Source organism: Delphinapterus leucas, chromosome 2 (assembly GCF_059928025.1).
Source record: "Delphinapterus leucas isolate spDelLeu-1000000601 "Yukka" chromosome 2, BTC_Dleu_Yukka2, whole genome shotgun sequence".
NCBI classification, from domain to species: domain Eukaryota; kingdom Metazoa; phylum Chordata; class Mammalia; order Artiodactyla; family Monodontidae; genus Delphinapterus; species Delphinapterus leucas.
Genome location: NC_143130.1, coordinates 95528602 through 95551446, shown reverse-complemented (window position 1 = coordinate 95551446; position 22845 = coordinate 95528602). Strand labels below are relative to the sequence as shown.

Sequence of the window (22845 nt, the reverse complement as noted above, 5' to 3'; positions counted from 1 at the left end):
GAGGGGGTCAGGACTAAGGGAGGGCGGGGCGCTGGGCTCCCCCAGCGGCGTCCTGGGGGCTCGGGGGGTGTGTCCTACCTGGGCCGTGGCGGACGCAGGGATTTCGGGCGGAGGGCTCGGGTCCAGCTCAGGGCGGGGACCGGCAGAGGTCAACCCTCAGCAGGCGGGACGACCGCCGCCTGCCCATCCCCCGCCGCCCAGTGCGGCGGGACCCGAGCGCGGCTTCGAGGGCCGGCCGGCTGGGTAGTCCCCTCGGGTACCGTCCGCGTTTACTGGCGGCGGCGGCTGCTGCTGTTACTGCTGCTGCTGGCCGCCCCCAGCCGCTGCTCTTGTGCCAGCTCCTGCTCTTCCTCCTGCCGCCTCCGCCGCCGCCTGGTCCCCACCGCTCCCATCGCCGCTGCGGCGACTACTGCAGCGCCCGCTGACCCGACCCGACGTTATTCTCCCCCTTCGCAACCCGACACAGCCTAGCCCACCTACCCTGCCAGTGCGCACGCCCACCTCTCCGCCACAGGTGCTGATTGGAGAGCGCGTCCCAAGCCCGCCATGTTGGTTGGCTGGTCCCATTGCCTATCACGAAAGGGGCGGAGAGCCAGGCAAAGAGTGTCTCCGCCCCCCACCGGAGAATTGCCGCTATCTTCAGGTTTGCCTGAGAGGGCGAGTTACCGGGAAAGGAGCATCACAATGGCAGCGCGCGTGCGCGCGGGAATTCTGGTCCTCGTAGTTCCAGCCGCAGCGGCAACTACCCGCCAGTCTGGAGCAGAGAAGTAGGGCTTCTGAGACTAGTGGTTGGGCCACAGTGGTTCCTCCTAGCTCAAGCAGTTACCTTGGTTATAGAGGCACGGTTGTGACGCCAGGGTTGGTCTTTTCGGAAGAAAATCGTAAATGCTTTGTCACGATACGAATTTACACACACCGAGGAGTTCGGTCGCGAAAAAGGGCCCCAAATCATGAGGCCCTGCCATGCCACCTCCTCAGAAGCAGCGCTGCCAGGATCTGGCAAATTGGCGCTCTCCCCAGAACCGCCTAACATGAAGTTAATCATCGGTGGGTACTGGGGAAAGGCCTGAAAGTGTAAGGAAGAAAGAAGACCGAGACCTCCAGAAAGGAACGTCAGCCTGGAGCCCGGCGTGTCCTTACGGTTTTCACATCCATGAAGAACAAGATTTCACTCCCTTTTTGAAACACCGCCAGTGAAGGGTTCAGTGAGCAGCCCCGGTGAGGTCCCGTAGAGGATTCCTGAGCAAGACAATGCGGGAGTCCCTCGAAGACTTTCAAAGAAAAGCGAGGAGGGCGGAGAAACGAGGCTATGTGGGATAATTTGTATTTGGTATATCAAACTCTTTGGTAAAGAGGAAACCTTATGATCAAACCCCTCTCCCATCCTTACCCACTAACTTACAGAAGAAAAAACTCAAAGAGCTTAACAGCTTTCCTAGAGCTAAAAAACTAATGAGTAGAAGAACCAAAACTCCGGTCTCTTAAACTCCCGTGTCCAATGCTTTTTTTACTTGATAATCTCAGGAGTCTGCCATGGACTGAAAGATTGAGATGAATTATGAGCTTCCTTTTACTTTAAATCTTTTTCTTCACTCAAGTGACATTATGATTAAAGCTGATTGAGAATATAGAATGGTTAAATACGAATCCTATATTCAATCTCATAACTATTATTGAATCTGTTTCTTCTTGTTCAGGAAATGCCACAGCCTCTTGACATTCTTTGAAAAACAGCAGGCACTTCTACTGTCTGTCATGTCTAGATCCTTGGATGAAAAGCAGGACAAAATGTACATTAAAGGCACTTGATGATGCAGCTCATCTTGTTCTATTCAAACTTAAAGAAGTTGCCAAATTGTTTTCTTTCCACTGATTAAAACCACAAGTTGCTTTTTCCATTACTTTGTCTAACAGAATATAGATCACTTCAGAGTATTGGCAGGGCAAGTAATTTGAATTGGAAAGGGTTAGTGTTTCTGTAAATACTTTTCTTTAAAATTAAAGAAGTTTATAGGGGAAACAAAGTCCAGATTCATTGAAATAATGCCTAGCAGGATTTCAAATAGATATTCTCTATTCAAAGATAATATTTTTCACTCACTTAGCAAATATAATGTGTCTCTCCAAGCTCCCCAGATATAATCTCTGCTATCATAGGTAAGCGTTTTAGTGAATTTATTCATAGAACTACTATTGTGTTTATTCTAAATGAGTCAGTAGATACAGCTGGATTCTCCAAATGATGGAAAGACGATTATTCTTCTTACTGTTATCTTATGACCAACTCTCATTTGCAAATCCATGAAGGATAAGATGAAGAGTGTGTGAGAAAGCGGTCCAGCAGCTGTATATCAAGAAAGAGTTGAAGGGGGAAAAAAGTGCAGTGCAAAGGGAAGTGTTCTATGATGAGTATCTTGAGAATAGTACAACAGTATATCTCAGAGTAGGAAGTATAAGAATGAATACATAGTGAAAGTTAATGCCACAGGTATAGGAACCCTAGGATATTGGAGTGCCCAAGGAAAACAGTTTCTCAGTCCCCCTTTACTTCTCTGGTCTTTCCCATTTAAGAATTATTGGTCCTGGGACTTCCCTGGTGGCACAGTGGTTAAGAATCCGCCTGCCAATGCAGGGGACATGGGTTCGATCCTGGTCTGGGAAGATCCCACATGCCACGGAGCAACTAAGCCTGTGCGCCACAACTACTGAGGGTAAGCTGTGACAAAGTGAGAGAGTGGCATGGACATATGTACACTACCAAACGTAAAATAGATAGCTAGTGGGCAGCAGCCGCATAGCACAGCGAGATCAGCTCAGTGATTTGTGACCACCTAGAGGGGTGGGATTGGGAGGGAGGGAGACACAAGAGGGAGGAGATATGGGAATATATGTATATGTATAACTGATTCACTTTATAATACAGCAGAAACTAACACACCATTAAAAAGAAAAAGAATCCGCCTGCCAATACAGGGGACATGGGTTCGATCCCTGGTCGGGGAAGATCCCACATGCCGCGGAGCAATTAAGCTCGTGCGCCACAACTACTGAGCCTGCGCTCTAGAGCCCGCGAGCCACAGCTACTGAGCCTGTGTGCTGCAACTACTGAAGCCCGCGAGCCTAGATCCCGTGCTCTGCAACAAGAGAAGCCACCGCAGTGAGAAGCCCATGCACTGCAACCAGAGAAAGCCCGCGTGCAGCAACGAAGACCCAACACAGCCAAAAATAAAATAAACAAACATATAAATAAATAAATAAATAAATAAATAAATAAATAAATAAAAGAACCACACCCGAATCCTCTGGCCCCACTGGCTTCCTCTCTAAAAAAAAAAAAAGAATTATTGGTCTGGGGACTTCCCTGGTGGCGCAGTGGTTAAGAATCTGCCTGCCAATGCAGGGGACACGGGTTCGAGCCCTGGTCCGGGAAGATCCCACATGCCATGGAGCAACTAAGCCCGTGCGCCACAACTACTGAGCCTACGCTCTAGAGCCCGCGAGCCACAACTACTGAGCCTGTGTGCCTAAAGCCCCTGCTCCCAACAAGAGAAGCCACCACAATAAGAAGCACGCGCACCACAACAAAGAGTTGCCCCGCTTGCTGCAACTAGAGAAAGTCTGTGCACGGCAACGGAGACCCCACGCAGCCAAAAATAAATTGATTAATTAATTTAAAAATAAATAAAGAATTATTAGTCTGTCCCAAGAGATACTTGTTCAGTTAGGATAAATGGCAAGGTAATATTCAAGAGCTGGTACCTGAATTTAGGAATCTCCTTTTGAAATATATGTATCTCAAATATATATATTAAAAAACAAATAAATTTGGTAGTCAGCCTCTAGGCACCCCGTGATCCCTGCCTCCTGGTATCTTCACCCTTGTATAGTCTAGTCCCTCCCATACTGAATTGGGCTGCCTCTTGTAACCAATAGGCTTTTTCAGAAATTGTGGTGTGTAAATTCCAAGTCTAGGTTATAAAATACTTTGCAGCTTCCACTTTATGCTCTCTTGGGTCACTCACTTAGAGGAAAGCCAGTGCCGTAATACGAGGACACTCAAGCAACCTCTTGGAGTGGCTATCTGGCAAAAAACTGAGGCATTACACCAATAATCAGCACCAATTTGCCAGCCATCTTAATGAACTGTTCTTGGAAATAGATCCTCCAGCCCCAGCCAAGCCTTCAGATGACGGCAGGCCTGGCTGGCGTTTTGACTGCCACTCTGTGAAATACCTCAAGCCAGAACCACCCAACTAAGCCACACCCAAAATCCAGACCCACAGACACTATGTGTTATAATAAATGTTTACTGTTGCTTTAAGCACTAAGTTTTTGGGGAAATTTGTCATGCAGCAATTGAGAACTAATACAGTAAGATTTGCAAAAATCTAGGATCAGCCTTAGAGCATATTCAAGGATAATGAGCAGAGGCTTCCCTGGTGCTGCAGTGGTTGAGAGTCCGCCTGCCGATGAAGGGGACACGGGTTCGTGCCCCGGTCCGGGAAGATCCCACATGCCGCGGAGCAGCGGGCCCGTGAGCCACGGCCGCTGAGCCTGCGCGTGCGCGTCCGGAGCCGGCGCGTCCCCAACGGAAGAGGCCACAACAGTGAGAGGCCCGCGTACCGCAAGGAAAAAAAAAAAAAAGGATAATGAGCAAAGTTCAGATTTATACTGAGTTCCCCACAGAACATAATGCCTCTTTCAACACAGCTTCTTTTCTCTTGCCCAAAATAAATAACGTACTGGAGAATCCCTTTCTTCTTTCCCTTTTCCTCCATTTGTGGCGTCTATCCATATTTAGATACCCATTGATTTACTACTTTCTATTCTTCCCCTAAATCCAAACAGGAAATAATCTAGATGAGTTATTCACATCATTTTTACAATACCACAGTATGAACCAGTGAGCAACTCAAGGAAAAGAGACCTCCCTTTCCTTTTGCTTTCCCTCTCTCTCTTTAAAAACAAATCTCATGTCGTATACCTGAAACTAATATAATACGTGAATTATAACTCAATTTTTAAAATTCTCAGAATTGTACACTTTAAATGGGTGGATTGTATGGCAGGTGAATTACAGTCATCTCTTGGTATCTCTGGAGGATGGGCTCCAGACCCCCACCCCTCCTGCAGTTCCCCCCTGCAGATACCAAAACCCGAGGATGCTCAAGTCCCTTATATAAAATGGCATAGTAGGAACTATCATAGTGTTGTAGATCAATTATACTTCAAAAGCCAGCAAACAAACAAACTCGAAGAAAAAGAGATCAGATTTGTGGTTACCAGAGGCAAGGTGGGGGGAAGGGAAAATGAAGTCAGTCAAAAGGTACAAACTTGCAGTTATATGAAAAATAAGTACTAGGGATATAATGTACAACATGATAAATATAATTAACACTGCTTGTTTTGTTTTGTTTTTTGCTTTCTTGTCTTTTAGGTCTTTTTCTTTTTTCTTTTGGCCGCGCCACTCCACTTGGGTGATCTTAGTTCCCGGACAAGGGATTGAACCCATGCCCCCTGCAGTGGAAGTGCAGAGCCCTAACCACTGGACCGCCAAGGAATTCCCTAATTAACACTGCTGTATGTTATGTATGAAAGTTGTTAAGAGAGTAAACCCTAAGAGTTCTCATCACAAGGAAAAAAATGTTTCTATTTCTTTTCTTTTTCTTTTTTTTTTTTTGCGGTACGCGGGCCTCTCACTGTTGTGGCCTCTCACGGGCTCCGGACGCGCAGGCTCAGTGGCCATGGCTCACGGGCCCAGCCGCTCCGTGGCATGTGGGATCTTCCCGGACCAGGGCACGAACTCGTGTCCCCTGCATCAACAGGCAGACTCTCAACCACTGCGCCACCAGGGAAGCCCTATTTCTTTAATTTTGTATCTATATGAGATGATGGATGTTCATTAAACTTATTGTGATAATCATTTCATGATGTATATAAGTCAGATCATTATGCCGCGCACCTTAAACTTATACAGTGCTGTATGTCAATTATATTTCAATAAAACTGGAAGAAAAAGTCAAACAGCATAGTATTTGCATATAACCTATGCAAACCCTCCCATATACTTTTTTTTTTTTTTTTGAGGCAAGGAATACGACTTTATTCAGAAAGCCAGCAGACTGAGAAAATGGCAGGCTAGGGTCCCCCCAAACCATCTTCCCATATACTTTAAATCATCTCTAGATTACTTATAATATACCTAGTAGAATGTAAATGCTATGTGAATAGTTGCCTGGCACGCAGAAAATTCAAGTTTTGCTTTTGGGGCTTTCTGGAATTTGCAAATATTTTCAGTCTGTGGTTAATTGAATCCACGGATGCAGTGCCCAAGGATACAGAGGTCCAGAGCACTGACTGTATATCTCAATAAAGCTGTTTCTAAAAACTATGCACAGTCTTTTGAAACATGACGCTCATAGTGGACTGGTGGTCAGGTGTTTCCACAAACCAGCAAACAGTCCTGTTTTTAAAATTTTTGGTCAATCTAACCCGTTTCTATTTGAATGTTACTTAATCCACTAAACAAAGTATTTTAGAGCCAATTAATGCTAACAACTCTGTTAGGTACTGGGAGAACAAATATGAATAAACTCAGTCTCTGTCCTTAAGGGTTTCATAGTGGATTAGCGAACATGCAAATCCCATTGCAATGCACCGCAATAACTGCTAAAGGTATATTATGTAGGTTATATAGATGCTCTAGAACAGGGGTCAGTAATCTATAGGCTGCAGGCCAAATTTTGGGGGGTCCTCTGAGAGCTTGACCTCTTTAAGCTAGTGTCAGATGCACTCTGATTTTGATAGAAATGCATTCACACCAAATACATTAACTAGCTCAAGTGTTTGTATTTTTGAAAACTTCATCCTTTATTTTGCTGTGAAAGACTATTTCTAATTAAAGAAATTTCCACTAAAAAGGAATCAGTAAGAGAAAACTGGCAGGAGGTGGGGGGTAGATGGGCAAAGTAATCTCAGTTTTGGATATATGAGCCTATTGTCTTTTAACCTGTTGATGTTTGGTGTTTGGTGATTATTAAAATAGACAAAATGTTAGGGAAAATTGACACTGATTAAAACTAGTAAAGTTAGAAAACACACTAAATTTGTATTTAAAAAGTAATTCTAATTATTTCTTGATCTACTTCCTATTTATGCCTAATTTTATGAAATACAACACAACTATACCATTAAATGTTAACAGTTAACTTTTTTTAAAATTAATTAATCTATTTATTTTGGGCTGCACTGGGTCTTCGTTGCTGCGTGTAGGCTTTCTCTAGTTGCGGTCAGCAGGGGCTACCCTTCGTTGCGGTGTGTGGGCTTCTCATTGTGGTGGCTTCTCTTGTTGTGGAGCACGGGCTCTAGTCTTGCGGGCTTCAGTAGCTGTGGCACAAGGGCTCAGTAGTTGTGGCTCGCAGGCTCTAGAGCGCAGGCTCAGTAGTTGTGGCGCACGGGCTTAGTTGCTCTGAGGCATGTGGGATCTTCCTGGACCAGGGCTCGAACCTGTGTCCCCTTCCTTTGCAGACAGATTCCTAACCACTGCGCCAGAAGGAAGTCCCACCAGTTAACTTTTTACAAGTTTTATTCTACTAGGACAGTAAATTCTCTACATATTTGCTCAGTCTTTTAGCTTTCCTCTTTGTTGCAAGGTCATCAATTAACAAAGCATCGTTGGATACTCACAGTTTTCAAAAGAGAAAGTGATGAGGTGATGTTGTGATTCCGATGTGTGTCTGCGACAGTCTGGAAAAAGTTCAGTACAGTGGCTTTCAATCTGGTTCAGTGATTAGCTGCTCCAAAAGCTGGATGGCTTTCTGTGTTTTAAGGTACAATAACTGCTAATAGTGCACCATAGTGATCATAGTATTCCACTGCCAGCTGTACTGAAATAAAACTTAGAATGGTCTCATTGCTCTATATTGTCTTATTAATCAAAGCAGACTATCAAGTGGGTAGGTGTTTTTATAATTTTTAGAAATCAGAGGGCAGAGAGCAGAAGCAAGAAGAACTACAATCCTGCAGCCTGTGGAACAAAAACCACATTCACAGAAAGATACACAAGATGAAAAGGCAGGGGGCTATGTACCAGATGAAGGGACAAGATGAAACCCCAGAAAAACAACGAAATCAAGTGGAGATAGGCAACCTTCCAGAAAAAGAATTCAGAATAATGATAGTGAAGATGATCCAGTACCTCGGAAAAAGAATGGAGGCAAAGATCAAGAAGATGCAAGAAATGTTTAACAAAGACCTGGAAGAAATAAACAACAAACAAACAGAGATGAACAATACAATAACTGAAATGAAAACTACACTAGAAGAAATCAATAGCAGAATAACTGAGGCAGAAGAACGGATAAGTGACCTGGAATACAGAATGGTGGAATTTACTGTTGCAGAACAGAATAAAGAAAAAAGAATGAAAAGAAATGAAGACAGCTGAAGAGACCTCTGGGACAACATTAAATGCAACAACATTCGCATTATAGGGGTCCCAGAAGGAGAAGAGAGAGAGAAAGGACCAGAGAAAATACTTGAAGAGATTATAGTCAAAAACTTCCCTAACATGGGAAAGGAAAGAGTCACCCAAGTCCAGGAAGCGCAGCGAGTCCCATACAGGATAAACCCAAGGAGAAACACACCGAGACAAATAGTAATCAAATTGGCAAAAATTAAAGACAAAGAAAAATTATTAAAAGCAGCAAGGGAGAAATGACAAATAACATACAAGGGAACTCCCATAAGATGAACAGCTGGTATCTCAGCAGAAACTGTACAAGCCAGAAGGGAGTGGCATGATATACTTAAAGTGATGAAAGGGAAGAACCTACAACCAAGATTACTCTAACTGGCAAGGATCTCATTCACATTCGATGGAGAAATCAAAAGCTTTACAGACAAGCAAAAGCTAAGAGAATTCAGCACCACCAAATCAGCTCTACAACAAATGCTAAAGGAACTTCTCTAAGTGGGAAACACAAGAGAAGAAAAGGACCTACAAAAACAAACTCAAAACAATTAAGAAAATGTTCACAGGAACATACATATCGATAATTACCTTAAACGTGAATGGATTAAATGCTCCAACCAAAAGACACAGGCTTGCTGAATGGATACAAAAATAAGACCCATATATATGCTGTCTACAAGAGACCCACTTCAGTTGTAGGGACACATACAGACTGAAAGTGAGGGGATGGAAAAAGGTATTCCATGCAAAAGGAAATCAAAAGAAAGCTGGAGGAGCAATACTCATATCAGATAAAATAGATTTTAAAATAAAGAATGTTACAAGAGACAGTGAAGGCCACTACATAATGATCAAGGGATCAATCCAAGAAGAAGATATAACAATTATAAATATATATGCACCCAACATAGGAGCACCTCAATACATAAGGCAACTGCTAACAGCTCTAAAAGAGGAAATCGACAGTAACACAATAATAGTGGGAGACTTTAACACCTCACTTACACCAATGAACAGATCATGCAAAATGAAAATAAATAAGGAAACAGAAGTTTTAAATGTGACAATAGACCAGATAGATCTAATTGATATTTATAGGACATTCCATCCAAAAACAGCAGATTACACTTTCTTTTCAAGTGTGCACGGAACATTCTCCAGGATAGGTCACATCTTGGGTCACAAATCAAGCCTCAGTAAATTTAAGAAAATTGAAATCATATCAAGCATCTTTTCTGACTACAACGCTATGAGATTAGAAATCAATTACAGGGAGAAAAACATTAAAAACACAAACACGTGGAGGCTAAACAATACGTTACTAAATAACCAAGAGGTCACTGAAGAAATCAAAAAGTACCTAGAGACAGATTACAACGAAAACACGATGATCCAAAACCTATGGGATACAGCAAAAGCAATTCTAAGAGGGAAGTTTATAGCTATGCAAGCCTACCTCAAGAAACAAGAAAAACCTCAAATAAACAATCTAACCTTACACCTAAAGGAACTTGAGACAGAAGAATAAACAAAACCCAAAGTTAGCAGAAGGAAAGAAATCATAAAGATCAGAGCAGAAATAAATGAAATTGAAACAAAGAAAACAATAGCAAACAAAGAGCAATAAAACTAAAAGCTGGTTCTTTGAGAAGATAAACAAAATTGATAAACCATTAGCCAGACTCATCAAGAAAAAGAGGGAGAGGACTCAAATCAATAAAATTAGAAATGAAAAAGGAGGAGTTACAACAGACATGGCAGAAATACAAAGCATCCTAAGAGACAACTATAAGCACCTCTTTGCCAATAAAATGGACAACCTGGAGTAAATGGACAAATTCTTAGAAAGGTATAACCTTCCAAGACTGAACCAGGAAGAAATAGAAAATATGAACAGACCAATCACAAGTAATGAAATTGAAACTGTGATTAAAAATCTTCCAACAGGGCTTCCCTGGTGGCACAGTGGTTGTGAGTCTGCCTGCCAATGCAGGGGACATGGGTTCGTGCCCTGGTCCGGGAGGATCCTACATGCTGTGGAACGGCTAGGCCCGTGAGCCATCGCCGCTGAACCTGCGCGTCTGGAGCCTGTGCTCCGCAACGGAAGAAGCCACAACAGTGAGAGGCCTGCGTACTTCAAAAAAAAAAAAAAAAAAAAAAATCTTCCAACAAACAAAAGCCCAGGACCAGATGGCTACACAGGCGAATTCTGTCAAACATTTAGAGAATAGCTAACACTCAACCTTCCTAAACTCTTCCAAAAACTTGCAGAGGAAGGAACACTCCCAAATTCATTCTATGAAGCCACCATCACCCTGATACCAAAACCAGACAAAGATACTACACAAAAAGAAAATTACAGACCAATATCTCTGATGAATACAGATGCAAAAATCCTCAACAAAATACTAGTAAACAGAATCCAGCAGCTCATTAAAAGGATCATACACCATGATCAAGTGGGAATTATCCCAGGGATGCAAGCATTCTTCAATATACGCAAATCAATCAATGTGATAAACCATGTTAACAAATTGAAGGAGAAAAACCATATGATCATCTCAATAGATGCAGAGAAAGCTTCCGACAAAATTCAACACCCATTTATGAAAAAAACTCTCCAGAAAGTGGGCATAGAGGGAACCTACCTCAACATAATAAAGGCCATATATGACAAACCCACAGTAAACATCATTCTCAATGGTGAAAAACTGAAAGCATTTCCTCTAAGATGAGGAATGAGACAAGAATGTCCACTCTCACCACTATTATTCAACATAGTTTTGGAAGTCCTAGCCACAGCAATCAGAGAAGAAAAAGAAATAAAAGGAATCCAAATTTGAAAAGAAGTAAAACTGTCACTGTTTGCAGATGACATGATACTATATAGAGAGAATCCTAAAGATGCCACCAGAGAAGTACTAAAGCTAATTAATGGATTTGGTAAAGTTGCAGGATACAAAATTAATGCATGGAAATCTCTTGCATTCCTATACACTAATGATGAAAAATCTGAAAGGGAAATTAAGGAACACTCCCATTTACCACTGCAACAAAAAGAATAAAATACCTAGGAATAAACCTACCTCGGGAGACAAAAGACCTGTATGCAGAAAACTATAAGACACTGATGAAAGAAATTAAAGATGATACCAACAGGTGGAGAGATATACCATGTTCTTCTATTGGAACAATCAATATTGTGAAAATGACTATACTACCCGAAGCAATCTACAGATTCAATGCAATCCCTATCAAATTACCAATAGTATTTTTTACAGAACTAGAACAAAAAATCTTAAAATTTGTATGGAGACACAAAAGACCCTGAAAAGCCAAAGCAGTCTTGAGGGAAAAAAACAGAGCTGGAGGAATCAGACCCCCTGACTTCAGACTATACTATAAAGCTACAGTAATCAAGACAATATGGTACTGGCACAAAAACAGAAACATAGATCAACAAAACAAGATAGAAAGCTCAGAAAGAAACCCACACATCTATGGTCAACTAATCTATGACAAAGGAGGTAAGGATATAAAATGGAGAAAAGACAGTCTCTTCAATAAGTGGTGCTGGGAAAACTGGACAGCTACATGTAAAAGAATGAAATTAGAACACTCCCTAACACCATACACAAGAATAAGCTCAAAATGGATTAGAGACCTAAACGAAGACCGGACACTATTAAACTCTTAGAGGAAAGCATAGGAAGAACACTCTTTGACATAAATCACAGCAAGATCTTTTTTGATCCACCTCTTAGAGTAATGGAAATAAAAACAAAAATAAACAAATGGGACCTAATGAAGCTTCAAAGCTTTTGCACAGCAAAGAAAACCATAAACAAGACGAACAGACAACCCTCAGAATGGGAGAAAATATTTGCAAACAAATCAACAGACAAAGGATTAATTTCCAAAATATATAAACAGCTCATGCAGCTCAATATTAAAGAAACAAACAACCCGAATCCAAAAATGGGCAGAAGACCTAAATAGACATTTCTCCAAAGAAGACATACAGATGGCCAAGAAGCACATGAAAAGCTGCTCAATATCACTAATTATTAGAGAAATGTAAATCCAAACTACAATGAGGTATCACCTCACACCAGTTAGAATGGGCATCATCAGAAAATCTACAAACAACAAATGCTGCAGAGGGTGTGTAGAAAAGGGAACCCTCTTGCACTGTTGGTGGGAATGTAAACTGATACAGCCACTATGGAGAACAGTATGGAGTTTCCTTCAAAAACTAGAAATAGAATTACCATATGATCCAGTAATCCCACTACTGGGCATATACCCTGAGAAAACCAAAATTCAAAAAGAGTCATGTACCAAAATGTTCATTGCAGCTCTATTTACAATAGCCCGGAGATGGAAACAACCTAAGTGCCCATCATCGGATGAATGGATAAAGAAGACGTGGCACATATATACAATGGAATATTACTCAGCCTTAAAAAGAAACGAAATTGAGCTATTTGTAATGAGATGGATAGACCTAGAGTCTGTCATACAGAGTGAAGTAAGTCAGAAAGAAAAAGACAAATACCGTATGCTAACACATATATATGGAATTTAAGAAAAAAAAAATGTCATGAAGAACCTAGGGGTAAGACAGGAATAAAGACGCAGACCTACTGGAGAACGGACTTGAGGATATGGGGAGGGGGAAGGGTGAGCTGTGTGACAGGGCGAGAGAGAGTCATGGACATGTACACACTAACAAACGTAGTAAAGTAGATAGCTAGTGGGCAGCAGCCGCATGGCACAGGGATATTGGCTTGGTGCTTTGTGGCAGCCTGGAGGGGTGGGATAGGGAGGATGGCAGGGAGGGAGATGCAAGAGGGAAGACATATGGGAACATATGTATATGTATAACTGATTCACTTTGTTATGGGGCAGAAACTAACACACCATTGTAAAGCAATTATACCCCAATAAAGATGTTAAAAAAAAAAAAAAGACATAGGCACCACAATGTTCATTGCAGTGCTATTTACAACAGCCAGGTCATGGAAGCAACCTAAATGCCCATTGACAGACGAATGGATAAAGAAGATGTGGTACACATATACAATGGAATATTACTCAGCCATAAAAAGGAACGAAATTGAATCATTTGTTGAGACGTGGATGGATCTAGAGACTGTCACACACAGTGAGGTAAGTCAGTAAGAGAAAAACAAATATCGTATATTAATGCATGTATGTAGAACCTAGAGAAATGGTACAGATGAACTGGTTTGCAGGGCAGAATTTGAGACACAGATGTAGAGAACAAACGTATGGACACCAAGGTGGGAAAACCACGGTGGGGTGGGGATGGTGGTGTGCTGAATTGGGCGATTGGGATTGACATGTATACACTGATATGTATAAAATTGATGACTAATAAGAACCTGCAGTACTAAAAAACAAACCAACCAAAAAAACAACTAATACCAAACTTTCTTTGGGTTATTTGTATGGAAATATGTTAATATAAATGTTTCAGACATTAAAAAAAAAATTTTTTTTTTTCGCTGCGTTGGGTCTTCACAGCATATGGTATCTTCTCGGACCAGGGCTCAAACCCATGTCCCCTGCATTGGCAGGCAGATTCTTAACCACTGAGCTACCAGGGAAGCCCCACTTAGAAAGCTCTCTATGATCACTTTCCACTCTTGCTACTAAGCCCCCACATACACTCTAGTCCATTTAGTAAGAGAGGAAATAAGGTATAAATACCGGAAACGAAAAGAAAAAACATTGATACATGTATTATCTACACAGTAAATGTCAAATGCATCTAAAGAAAAAAATATTAAAATTAATGATACTAAAAAATGATACAAATGAACTTATTTACAAAACAGACTGAATGCACTGAATCAGAAACCTTTATATGTTGCTATGTTTCCAGTAGGAAGAATACCTGGGGTTCAGGATCCAAGCAGTGGCTCCAATCCACATCATTCCTTATGACTCCCTGGAGACCTCTGTGCTTTCTGTCCCTGCAACTCTGGGCTCTTCATGGTTAGACATCTTGGTCCCTAAAAGTGGCCCACTCTTGCCAGGGGATACAGCAAGTGTCCTTCTAGACTACAAACTATTGCTGTGGACTTTTGGGCTGCATGCAACTAGCAAGCAAGTAAAGGAGTCATCATCTTGGCAGGGGCAATTGATGTGGATGAACAGAAGGTAGGGCTGCTCTTGGATTAAGAGAGAAGGGAGGAACATGCGTGGAATTTAGATGATCTACTTGGACACTTCTTGGTACTCCCTTACCCAGTTGTGACTGAATGGCTTAGTGCAGCAACTTAAACCTTTTGTGCTCCCAAATCTTTCAGTATCTGCGTACTGCAGGACCCAACTAACAAACTGATTATGTTGTTTAGGTCTACTATATTCTTAATTTTTTTGTCCACTTTATCTATCTAGGTTTGCGAGATGTTTGTTAAAGTCTCCCCTATTAATGTGTCTATTCATCCTTTTATATCCTGTAGTTTTGCTTTAGAAAGTTGCTGCTTTAGTAAATGACATCCTCAGCTTGTACAGTTCCTACATGCACGATTTTCAGTTACCATGTTTTAATTAATTAACATTGGTCCTCAACAACACAGTTCAAATTTCACTTATGATGGTATATTAACTGTGAGTAATTTCATAAAGTGCAAATTACGTGGCTAGCTCTTCAGTCCACAAATCACTAAATAACAGATGTGTGTCATGATCAGTGACCAATTATGTAACTTCTTTCAGAGTCTGCTGGTCTTTGGTTTTTTTGCTTTTGTTTGTTTTGGCCACGCCAAGTGGCTTGTGGGATCTTAGTTCCTTGACCAGGGATCGAACCAGGGTCTTCAGCAGTGAAAACACACAGTCCTAACCACTGGACCGCCAGAGAATTCCCCAGAGTCTGTTGGTGATTGGACATTGCACATCTGTTGCTCAGTTCGGGACGGAGAGCAAAGCGTGTAGTCGTGCTGTCTCCTTGTCTCCCAGTGATAAACCCATGTGACATTTTACAAAAATGGATAATCAAAAGAGGGAATGGCCAACAAAGATAAAAATGCAGCAAAGGGCTTCCCTGGTGGCACAGTGGTTAAGAATCCGCCTGCCAATGCAGGGGCCATGGGTTCAAGCCCTGGTCCGGGAAGATCCCACATGCCGCGGAGCAACTAAGCCCGTGTGCCACAACTACTCAGCCTGTGCTCTAGAGCCCACGAGCCACAACTACTGAGCCTGTATGCCACAACTACTGAAGCCCGAGTGCCTGGAGCCTGTGCTCCACAACGAGAAGGCACCGCAATGAGAAGCCCATGCACCACCATGAAGAGCAGCCCCCGCTCGCCACAATTTGAGAAAGGCTGTGTGCAGCAATAAAGACCCAACACAGCCAAAAAATATATATATATAAGTAAATAAAAAATAAGTAAATTAAAAAAAATTTTTTTAATGCAGCAAAGGAACTAAAGTGATAATGCTGGAAGTGAAATTTGGGTAAAATCTAGATGTTATACAAGTTATACTGGAGTTATAGGAGTAGTAGTTAACTATGGAATTGTTGACACCACTGATATTTGAGAGAATGCATGTCAGAGGAAGCTAGTGAAGGCAAATTTCAAAAAAGAAAAAAAAAGTGGTTAAGATGAATGTCCCAGAAGGAATGACACTGCCAAGAATCTTCACACTAAAGGAACTCTTGGAAGTATTTCACAACTTTGGAACACAAAGGGTAAAATTTTGGAAGCTGATCCAAACTTAGAAATATGACAATTTGCCAAGGCACAGAAAAGATGCTCACTCTGTATAAGTTATACAGAGAGGCAGACATGTTTGACGTTATTTTCTAGGTGTTTTTGAAAAAAAAAAAAAAAATTTGAATTTTCAATGTTTCTTATAAGTTACAGTGTACTACATAAATGTTTTACTATTTTCATTTCCCAATACATTTATAACTGACAGTTTGTTTTTATACTGTCATTTATAACATTTATAACAGAGTTTGTTTTGAGCAAAATTTTGAAAGGCCATGGAACAACTGTATCTTTTAAATTAATTTTATTTATCGCTGCGTTGGGTCTTTGTTGCTGCATGCCGGCTTTCTCTAGCTGTAGGGAGCGGGGGCTACTCTTCGTCGCAGTGCATGGGCTTCCCATTGCAGTGACTTCTCTTGTTGTGGAGCACTGGGCTCTACGCGCGTGGGTTTCAGTAGTTGTGGCACGCGGGCTCAGTTGCTCTGCGACATGTGGGATCCTCCTGGACCAGGGCTCAAACCCATGTCCCCTGCATTGGCAGGCGGATTCTTAACCACTGCACCACCAGGGAATCCCCAATGGTATCTTTCCCATTGATACTAAGATTGCTCTGTATGGTTTCAGCTTGCGTGGACATATATGCAGTAATTCACTACTGTACAAAGTGAGGACTGCCTGTATTTGGTCCCAATTTCTTCACATCCTCACCAACACATTATCTGTCTTTTTGAAAATAGGCATCCTTGTGGGTATGAAGTGGTATCTCATTGTGGTTTTGATTTGTGTTTCCCTAATGACTAATGCACATCTTTTCATATACTTACTGGTAATTTGTACATCTTCTTTGGAGAAAAATCTGTTCAAATCTTTTGCCCATTTTCAAATTTATTTATTTATTTATTTTTGACTGCATTGGGTCTTCATTGCTGTGTGCCTATTTCTCTAGTTAAGGCAAGTGGGGGCTACTCTTCATTGCAGTGTGTGGGCCTCTCATTGCAATGGCTTCTCTTGTTGTGGAGCAAGGGCTCTAGGTGCGTGGGCTTCAGTAGTTGTGGCACGTAGGCTCAGTAGTTGTGGTGCACAGGCTTAGTTGCTCCACAGCATGTGGGATCTTCCCGGACCAGGGCTCGAACCTGTGTCCCCAGCATTGGCAGGCGGAGTCTTAACCATTGCGCCACCAGGGAAGCCCCCATTTTTAAATTAGGTTCATTTCTTTAATTTTCATCTGAATCTATTTGTTAACTCAGCTGATTATTTAAAAAGTAGGCGAGTTAAGTCCATCTACATTTGTTGATTGGTCTGAATTTTGTTATATTGTTTCACTATGTAGTTTATTTTCTTTGCCCCCCCCTTTTGATATTGTGTGTAGTTCTAGTTGTAAACTTTATTCTGATTTTATATAATACTCAGTACTCTTTCTTTAAATTCTCTGTTGCTTCCCTAATATGTAAGCAATTTTGAAACTACCTCTTACTGCCCCTTCTTTCTATGTAGCTGCTAGTTTTATCCTATTGTCAGTTTGTGTAGTTTTTATTTCTTGATTTCTCAGCTTCAAGTGCTATCTTTTTACTTCTATTTAACGCTCCGGACGCACAGGCTCAGCGGCATGTGGGATCCTCCCAGACGGGGACACGAACCCGTGTCCCCTGCATCGGCAGGCAGACTCCCAATCACTGCGCCACCGGGGAAGCCCTCAGTGAGCTTATTTAACCTTCCACCTACTCATCCCTTTGCTCCCATCTTTTGTTGGTTGTAATAATTTTGCATTATTTTGATAATGTAAAATTATCTGATTTTGGCTTATTCCCACCCCCATCTTTAATCTTAATTCTTACAGTTGAACATATGCATATATATGTAAAATATGCATCTTAAAAATTATTTACTGATAGACTGTATGGTCAAAACGTTTGGAGACCATTACACTAAATACCTATGTCTTTTAAAGAATTTGTCTGGGCTAACAAAGATAACTTTTAGCTATAGCTCCTTTCTAGTATACTTTTTTATACTTCAAACCCAAATCCCCAAACATGAGAAGTCCCTTTTTTCTTTTTAAATATACACATATAAGATATTTTATTTCAAAAAGCACAGAACATTATACAAGTTTTAAATTTACATTTTGCAATAAAAGATATCAATATATGCATTATTTGTATAACTTCATCATGGATGGAATTTGAATCAGTGGTATAAACATGTGGCAGTCACTAAATATAGATCATCATCACAGTGAACCAAAATGCATAGTTGTTATGAAATGACAAATGACCACTAAAGGGTGAACTCAGCCCATACACCACGATAATAAATTAATTATACAGATATATGTTTTTCTTCACTGTATCATTAAAATTCCTGCTAGCCCCTCACCAAACATTCAAAAAACACAGTTTTGGAGCCATCCTGTTGAACCAGTTCTTCCACATACTACACTAAAGAAAATAAAGTGACTTTTTGCTCATTTTTAAGTAAACTTCATATGCTTAATTAAACTGTTTCCAATGATGAAGGCAAACAACTAGGATATTTGAATATAATTAGAAATCCCTTGGGCTGGGGGCAGCACTGAGAGATGTATGTTCATCTACAGTGCAGAGATCTGAATCAATCTCAGGAAATGGAACTCAATAGGAAATGGGTTCTTTGGCAGTAAAGATCTGACTGGCCATTGCAGGACAGTCCCTCTGGCAGCTTGAGAGCTTAACCGTAGAATTTATGAAGTGGATAGAAAAAGGTTAGAAATAAAAAATCAATTTATCTTTGCTAAACTGGGACCAATCAATTAGGGCAGAAGTCAGCATCTTCTGTTGCCTAGGCTGGCTCAGGCTTCCCAGTCAGACAATCCAGCCAACAAAATTATATAAGAAATAAAAGGAAATGTTATAATCATTTAATCATACTGGCAAATTTGACAAACTGAATACTGAAATTTGTAATCCTCACCCATCAATAGTTAGAAACTGTTTATTGGAGTTGTATCTATTTTCTGATACCTTCTGAAAATAATTATTCAGGTAGAAAATCATGATTGTGATTCTGATGCCTGTTCATGCCAATCCCTTATTGTAAAATCCAGAATTTCTTTACTTTACATAAAAATACCAAAAAAATCTAACCCAAAATGTGCATCACCCATCACTTTGCAAATATATTTTTATTTGCTTGCCTTTGCTGAGCAAAAAGAAGGTAGGAAAACATTTATACACATACATGACCATGGTCACCAAAGGCAAAATAAGACGGTCTTTGAATGTATCTTTCGAACTCCTAACATTACCCCAGAGACAACAGAAGCTAAAATATAAGATTTCAATCTATCTTCTGCCTGCTGTTTTATATCATAAGTTCTTGATATAAAAAGTTAAAGCCAAAAAGTTTATGCACAGATGCAGGAGAGCTCTGTTATTTATAAACAAGATGGCTCAACCACAGCATGTTTTAACAGGACACAGACTACTGACCACATGGCTTTTTTTGTTGGTTATACTATTCATATACCCAGAGTTTATGAAAAGTTTGCACACAGATAACAAATGAAGGATCTGTCTTACAAAGACACAGAATGTTACAGAACAGGCTTAAATCTGATTGTTCTAATTTACAGCTGCCATGATCCATTCATTGGGGGAATTTTCTTATCCTCATTCTATAGATAGTTTACATCAGAACTGCATCAGGTTTCTGAGTCAAATAGAGTCATGTCACAATCAAGAGATAAGTGAACTTATTTTAGAAACTTGCCTTTGGAAAATGGAAAGTATAATTTCAAAATGCAATAAAGCTAATCCTCACCATCGGAGGTGGGGACTGCAGGCTTTGTTTCATCAGGCATAAATAATAAATACATTATCCTAACTCTTCTTGAGGTCTACAGTAGGAAAAAAAAAGCTTTTCCACACTGGCAGAAATTTGCCTTAGAAATGGAAACTTTGTCCATATAGAAATATAGTTTAATTTCTGGCTGAAACAGTAAGTGGCACTTTAGGGGCATTTCCTTAAGAGAGAAATTATAAAACTTTTACTTTTTGGAAAACTTTCTCAATTGAAGTACACCGCATGGTTTCTGAATTTCTCTTCAGCTGCAAGGAAGACTAACACAGATTATTAAATCTTGTCAGTGATCCATTAGCTAAATTAAATTTGGGGGGAAACACCAAATACAAATTGTAGAAGAGTCAACCAACATATAAGAATGCCCACAACTGCTTGATGTGACTTCATTTATCAGGTGGATGAAGTGAAGTGGGACAGATTACGAAGGGAAATAAGTTTTCTGGAACTATTAGCAGAATCAGACACTTGGGGGTGAAGAAGCATTTCTTTAGTGTTCTGGAACATAAAATAGATTAATCTATGTCTTTTTTTTTTTCCTTTAAGCGTATGTTCATTAATTGAAAGAAATATTCCATTAAGGAATATTTTATTGATGTATGTGAATCTGGACATGGAGCAAAAGACCCTCCAACCCTTCCCCAGCCCTCAATAAGGTCTCCATAATTTTGAATCAGTCTTCATTACTGTCTTCATTCGTGATTCTCCCCAGGCAGAGTTGGAGCTCACAGTAACTGCCAGTTGAATCCGAATAACATCTGATTAGTTTCCTGGCTCCTAGCAATCTCTTCTATGATGCAGTGTTGCTGCCACACCAAATGGAGCTTCCGATACCGCTCACGAGATAAATGAAGGGGGTTGCCCCTCCTTCAGGGGGAGAAAAAAACATGTAAGCTTGAATCAAATAACTACTACATCTTTATTGTTTAAATTAGTCTGAACTTTTGAGATGTTCTTGGAACTGGGAGGAATCGCCAGGACAAGGTTTTAAAAGGTATATTTTCCCTTCACCACTGATCACTATGAACTTGATAAGTTACTTAGCTAATGAAGAAGAAACTTACTCCTTGATTATTCAGAAAAATAGGTCAAGTATACCATGGGCATTATGGGACCCCATTTAAATGGCTAGAAAGGTTTATAACTTGAAGCAGTTCTATTCTTTTTAGAGTGGTTAGCCTGAGTAGGTCTTTAATGGCTTTCTGGCCTCTTATAGTTTATCCAGCTTTGATTTCTGATCTTTGGACGGTAGAGGTTAGGTCTGAGGTGTAACACTAAGACCTCAAATTATACGCTGCTCCTCAGAAATACTTAGTTATTATTGTCTTTATGACACAACAAACTTGCTGGTGATTAGCAAGTATTTAAATAAAATTACTCCACACCAATTCTAAAGTTGCACAGTTTGTAACACTGTATAACAGCTAATCCAAAATGACTGAAGTTTGGCTGTTGCCAATGATGGAGAACTGTGAGACTCTCATCCCTGGGGCACTAACATGTCTCAGCTGGTTAGGTATTTTCATATTGCCTAACTAACTTAAAAATTCTGCTTCTTTGTACCTTTCTGGAACAACACAGGCCTCTTATCTTCAATCATTAACTACTTTCACCACCCACCTTTTTCTTTCTGAATCCAAAGACTTTCTCTATACAGGTCAAAAGCTGTTACAATAAAAACAAATCTCCGTATGAACAAAGAGGTTCTAAGCCTCATCTAATAAGCCAATTCATTCTGAATAATATATTGGGATGATGAAAAAGTTCGGATTTTTCCGTAAGATGTTACAAAAATCCCGAACAAACTTTTTTGGCCAACCCAAAATTTCAAAAGAACAAACTTTTAGTTAAACAAAAAGAGCTTATGGTAAGGAGATCTAATCTTTAACTATATGTACTTTTGGGACCATTGTGGCCTTACCTCCTTTTTCTCATACCCATGAGTGGTACTCCAGTTCCTAACACCAGTGAAGGATACAGAAAATTACAGGATTCTAAGCATTTTTGCTAATGTTTAGAAGCAAAGAAGGCTGACACAGCTGGCTAATAAAAAGTTTCAAGTATTGCAATGGAAACAATGAATATCCATTTTAAACCAAACTCCCTCACTGGATACTACAGATTTCTTTCTTTTATACATCAGCGTCAATTAAACCTTCTAAGTAATTCTGAAGAAAGGTTGATTAAAAATAATAGAGCATTCAAACATTAGGATGGCGGGGGTCTAAAAATTTTGGAGAAGCACAAACTTGTTGAAAATTATGTGTTACATTTAGGATGGCATCATATTTAATATTTTCAATTTATAGCTACTTAAAAATGTCTCTCAGTATTAGCTTTTGTGTTTAAAGAGCTGCCACCATCCATGTACAATAATGTGAGTAAAATTTTAAAAACTTACTTCAGGCCAGGGTCTGTTTCTCCATATTCATCCAAATAAGGGGCTGGATAGGCACAGCCTCTGGCTTTACCTTCAACCAGGACTACTCTACATTCTCTGATTCTAAGGGACAAAACAACCAACAGAAATATTACTAAGTGCATGTATGCAAATGACAGGCACTGTGTCAAAGTTAATCTAGAGAAAAGACATGGTATCTGTTAAGAATTCAGTATAAAGACAATATAAACAAACAGACTAAATCGTGTTTTGTCTAAATAAAAGAGAATGAACATTGCTATTTTTGTTGAAGCTATGGGAAAGGATCAATGGACTTAGGGAAATGGGATCGGTCAGTAATACTGACTAAATATACTGAAGAGAGGAAGGAGACTGTCCTATGTGAACCA

General features: G+C 40.3%; 2 protein-coding genes across 11 annotated transcripts in view; both read right to left on the bottom strand.

Moving 5' to 3' along the window:
• TTBK2 (tau tubulin kinase 2) overlaps positions 1-448 on the bottom strand; it is a 145662-nt gene extending 145214 nt beyond the window's left edge. For all 3 annotated transcript variants that reach the window (XM_089907330.1, XM_022587320.2, XM_089907329.1), the window contains exon 1: positions 79-448. The gene's annotated coding sequence lies outside the window, so the exon portion shown is untranslated. The remainder of the gene's footprint in view (positions 1-78) is intronic.
• A 16666-nt stretch (positions 449-17114) lies between these two features.
• Positions 17115-22845, bottom strand: part of UBR1 (ubiquitin protein ligase E3 component n-recognin 1) — a 169634-nt gene continuing 163903 nt past the window's right edge. For all 8 annotated transcript variants that reach the window (XM_089907322.1, XM_089907321.1, XM_022587307.3 and 5 more), the window contains 2 exons: positions 22457-22558; positions 17115-20922 (listed from right to left, as the gene is read on the bottom strand). In XM_089907322.1, the coding sequence (XP_089763448.1) occupies positions 20781-20922; positions 22457-22558 (244 nt within the window). In that variant the 3' untranslated portion in view covers positions 17115-20780. The remainder of the gene's footprint in view (positions 20923-22456; positions 22559-22845) is intronic.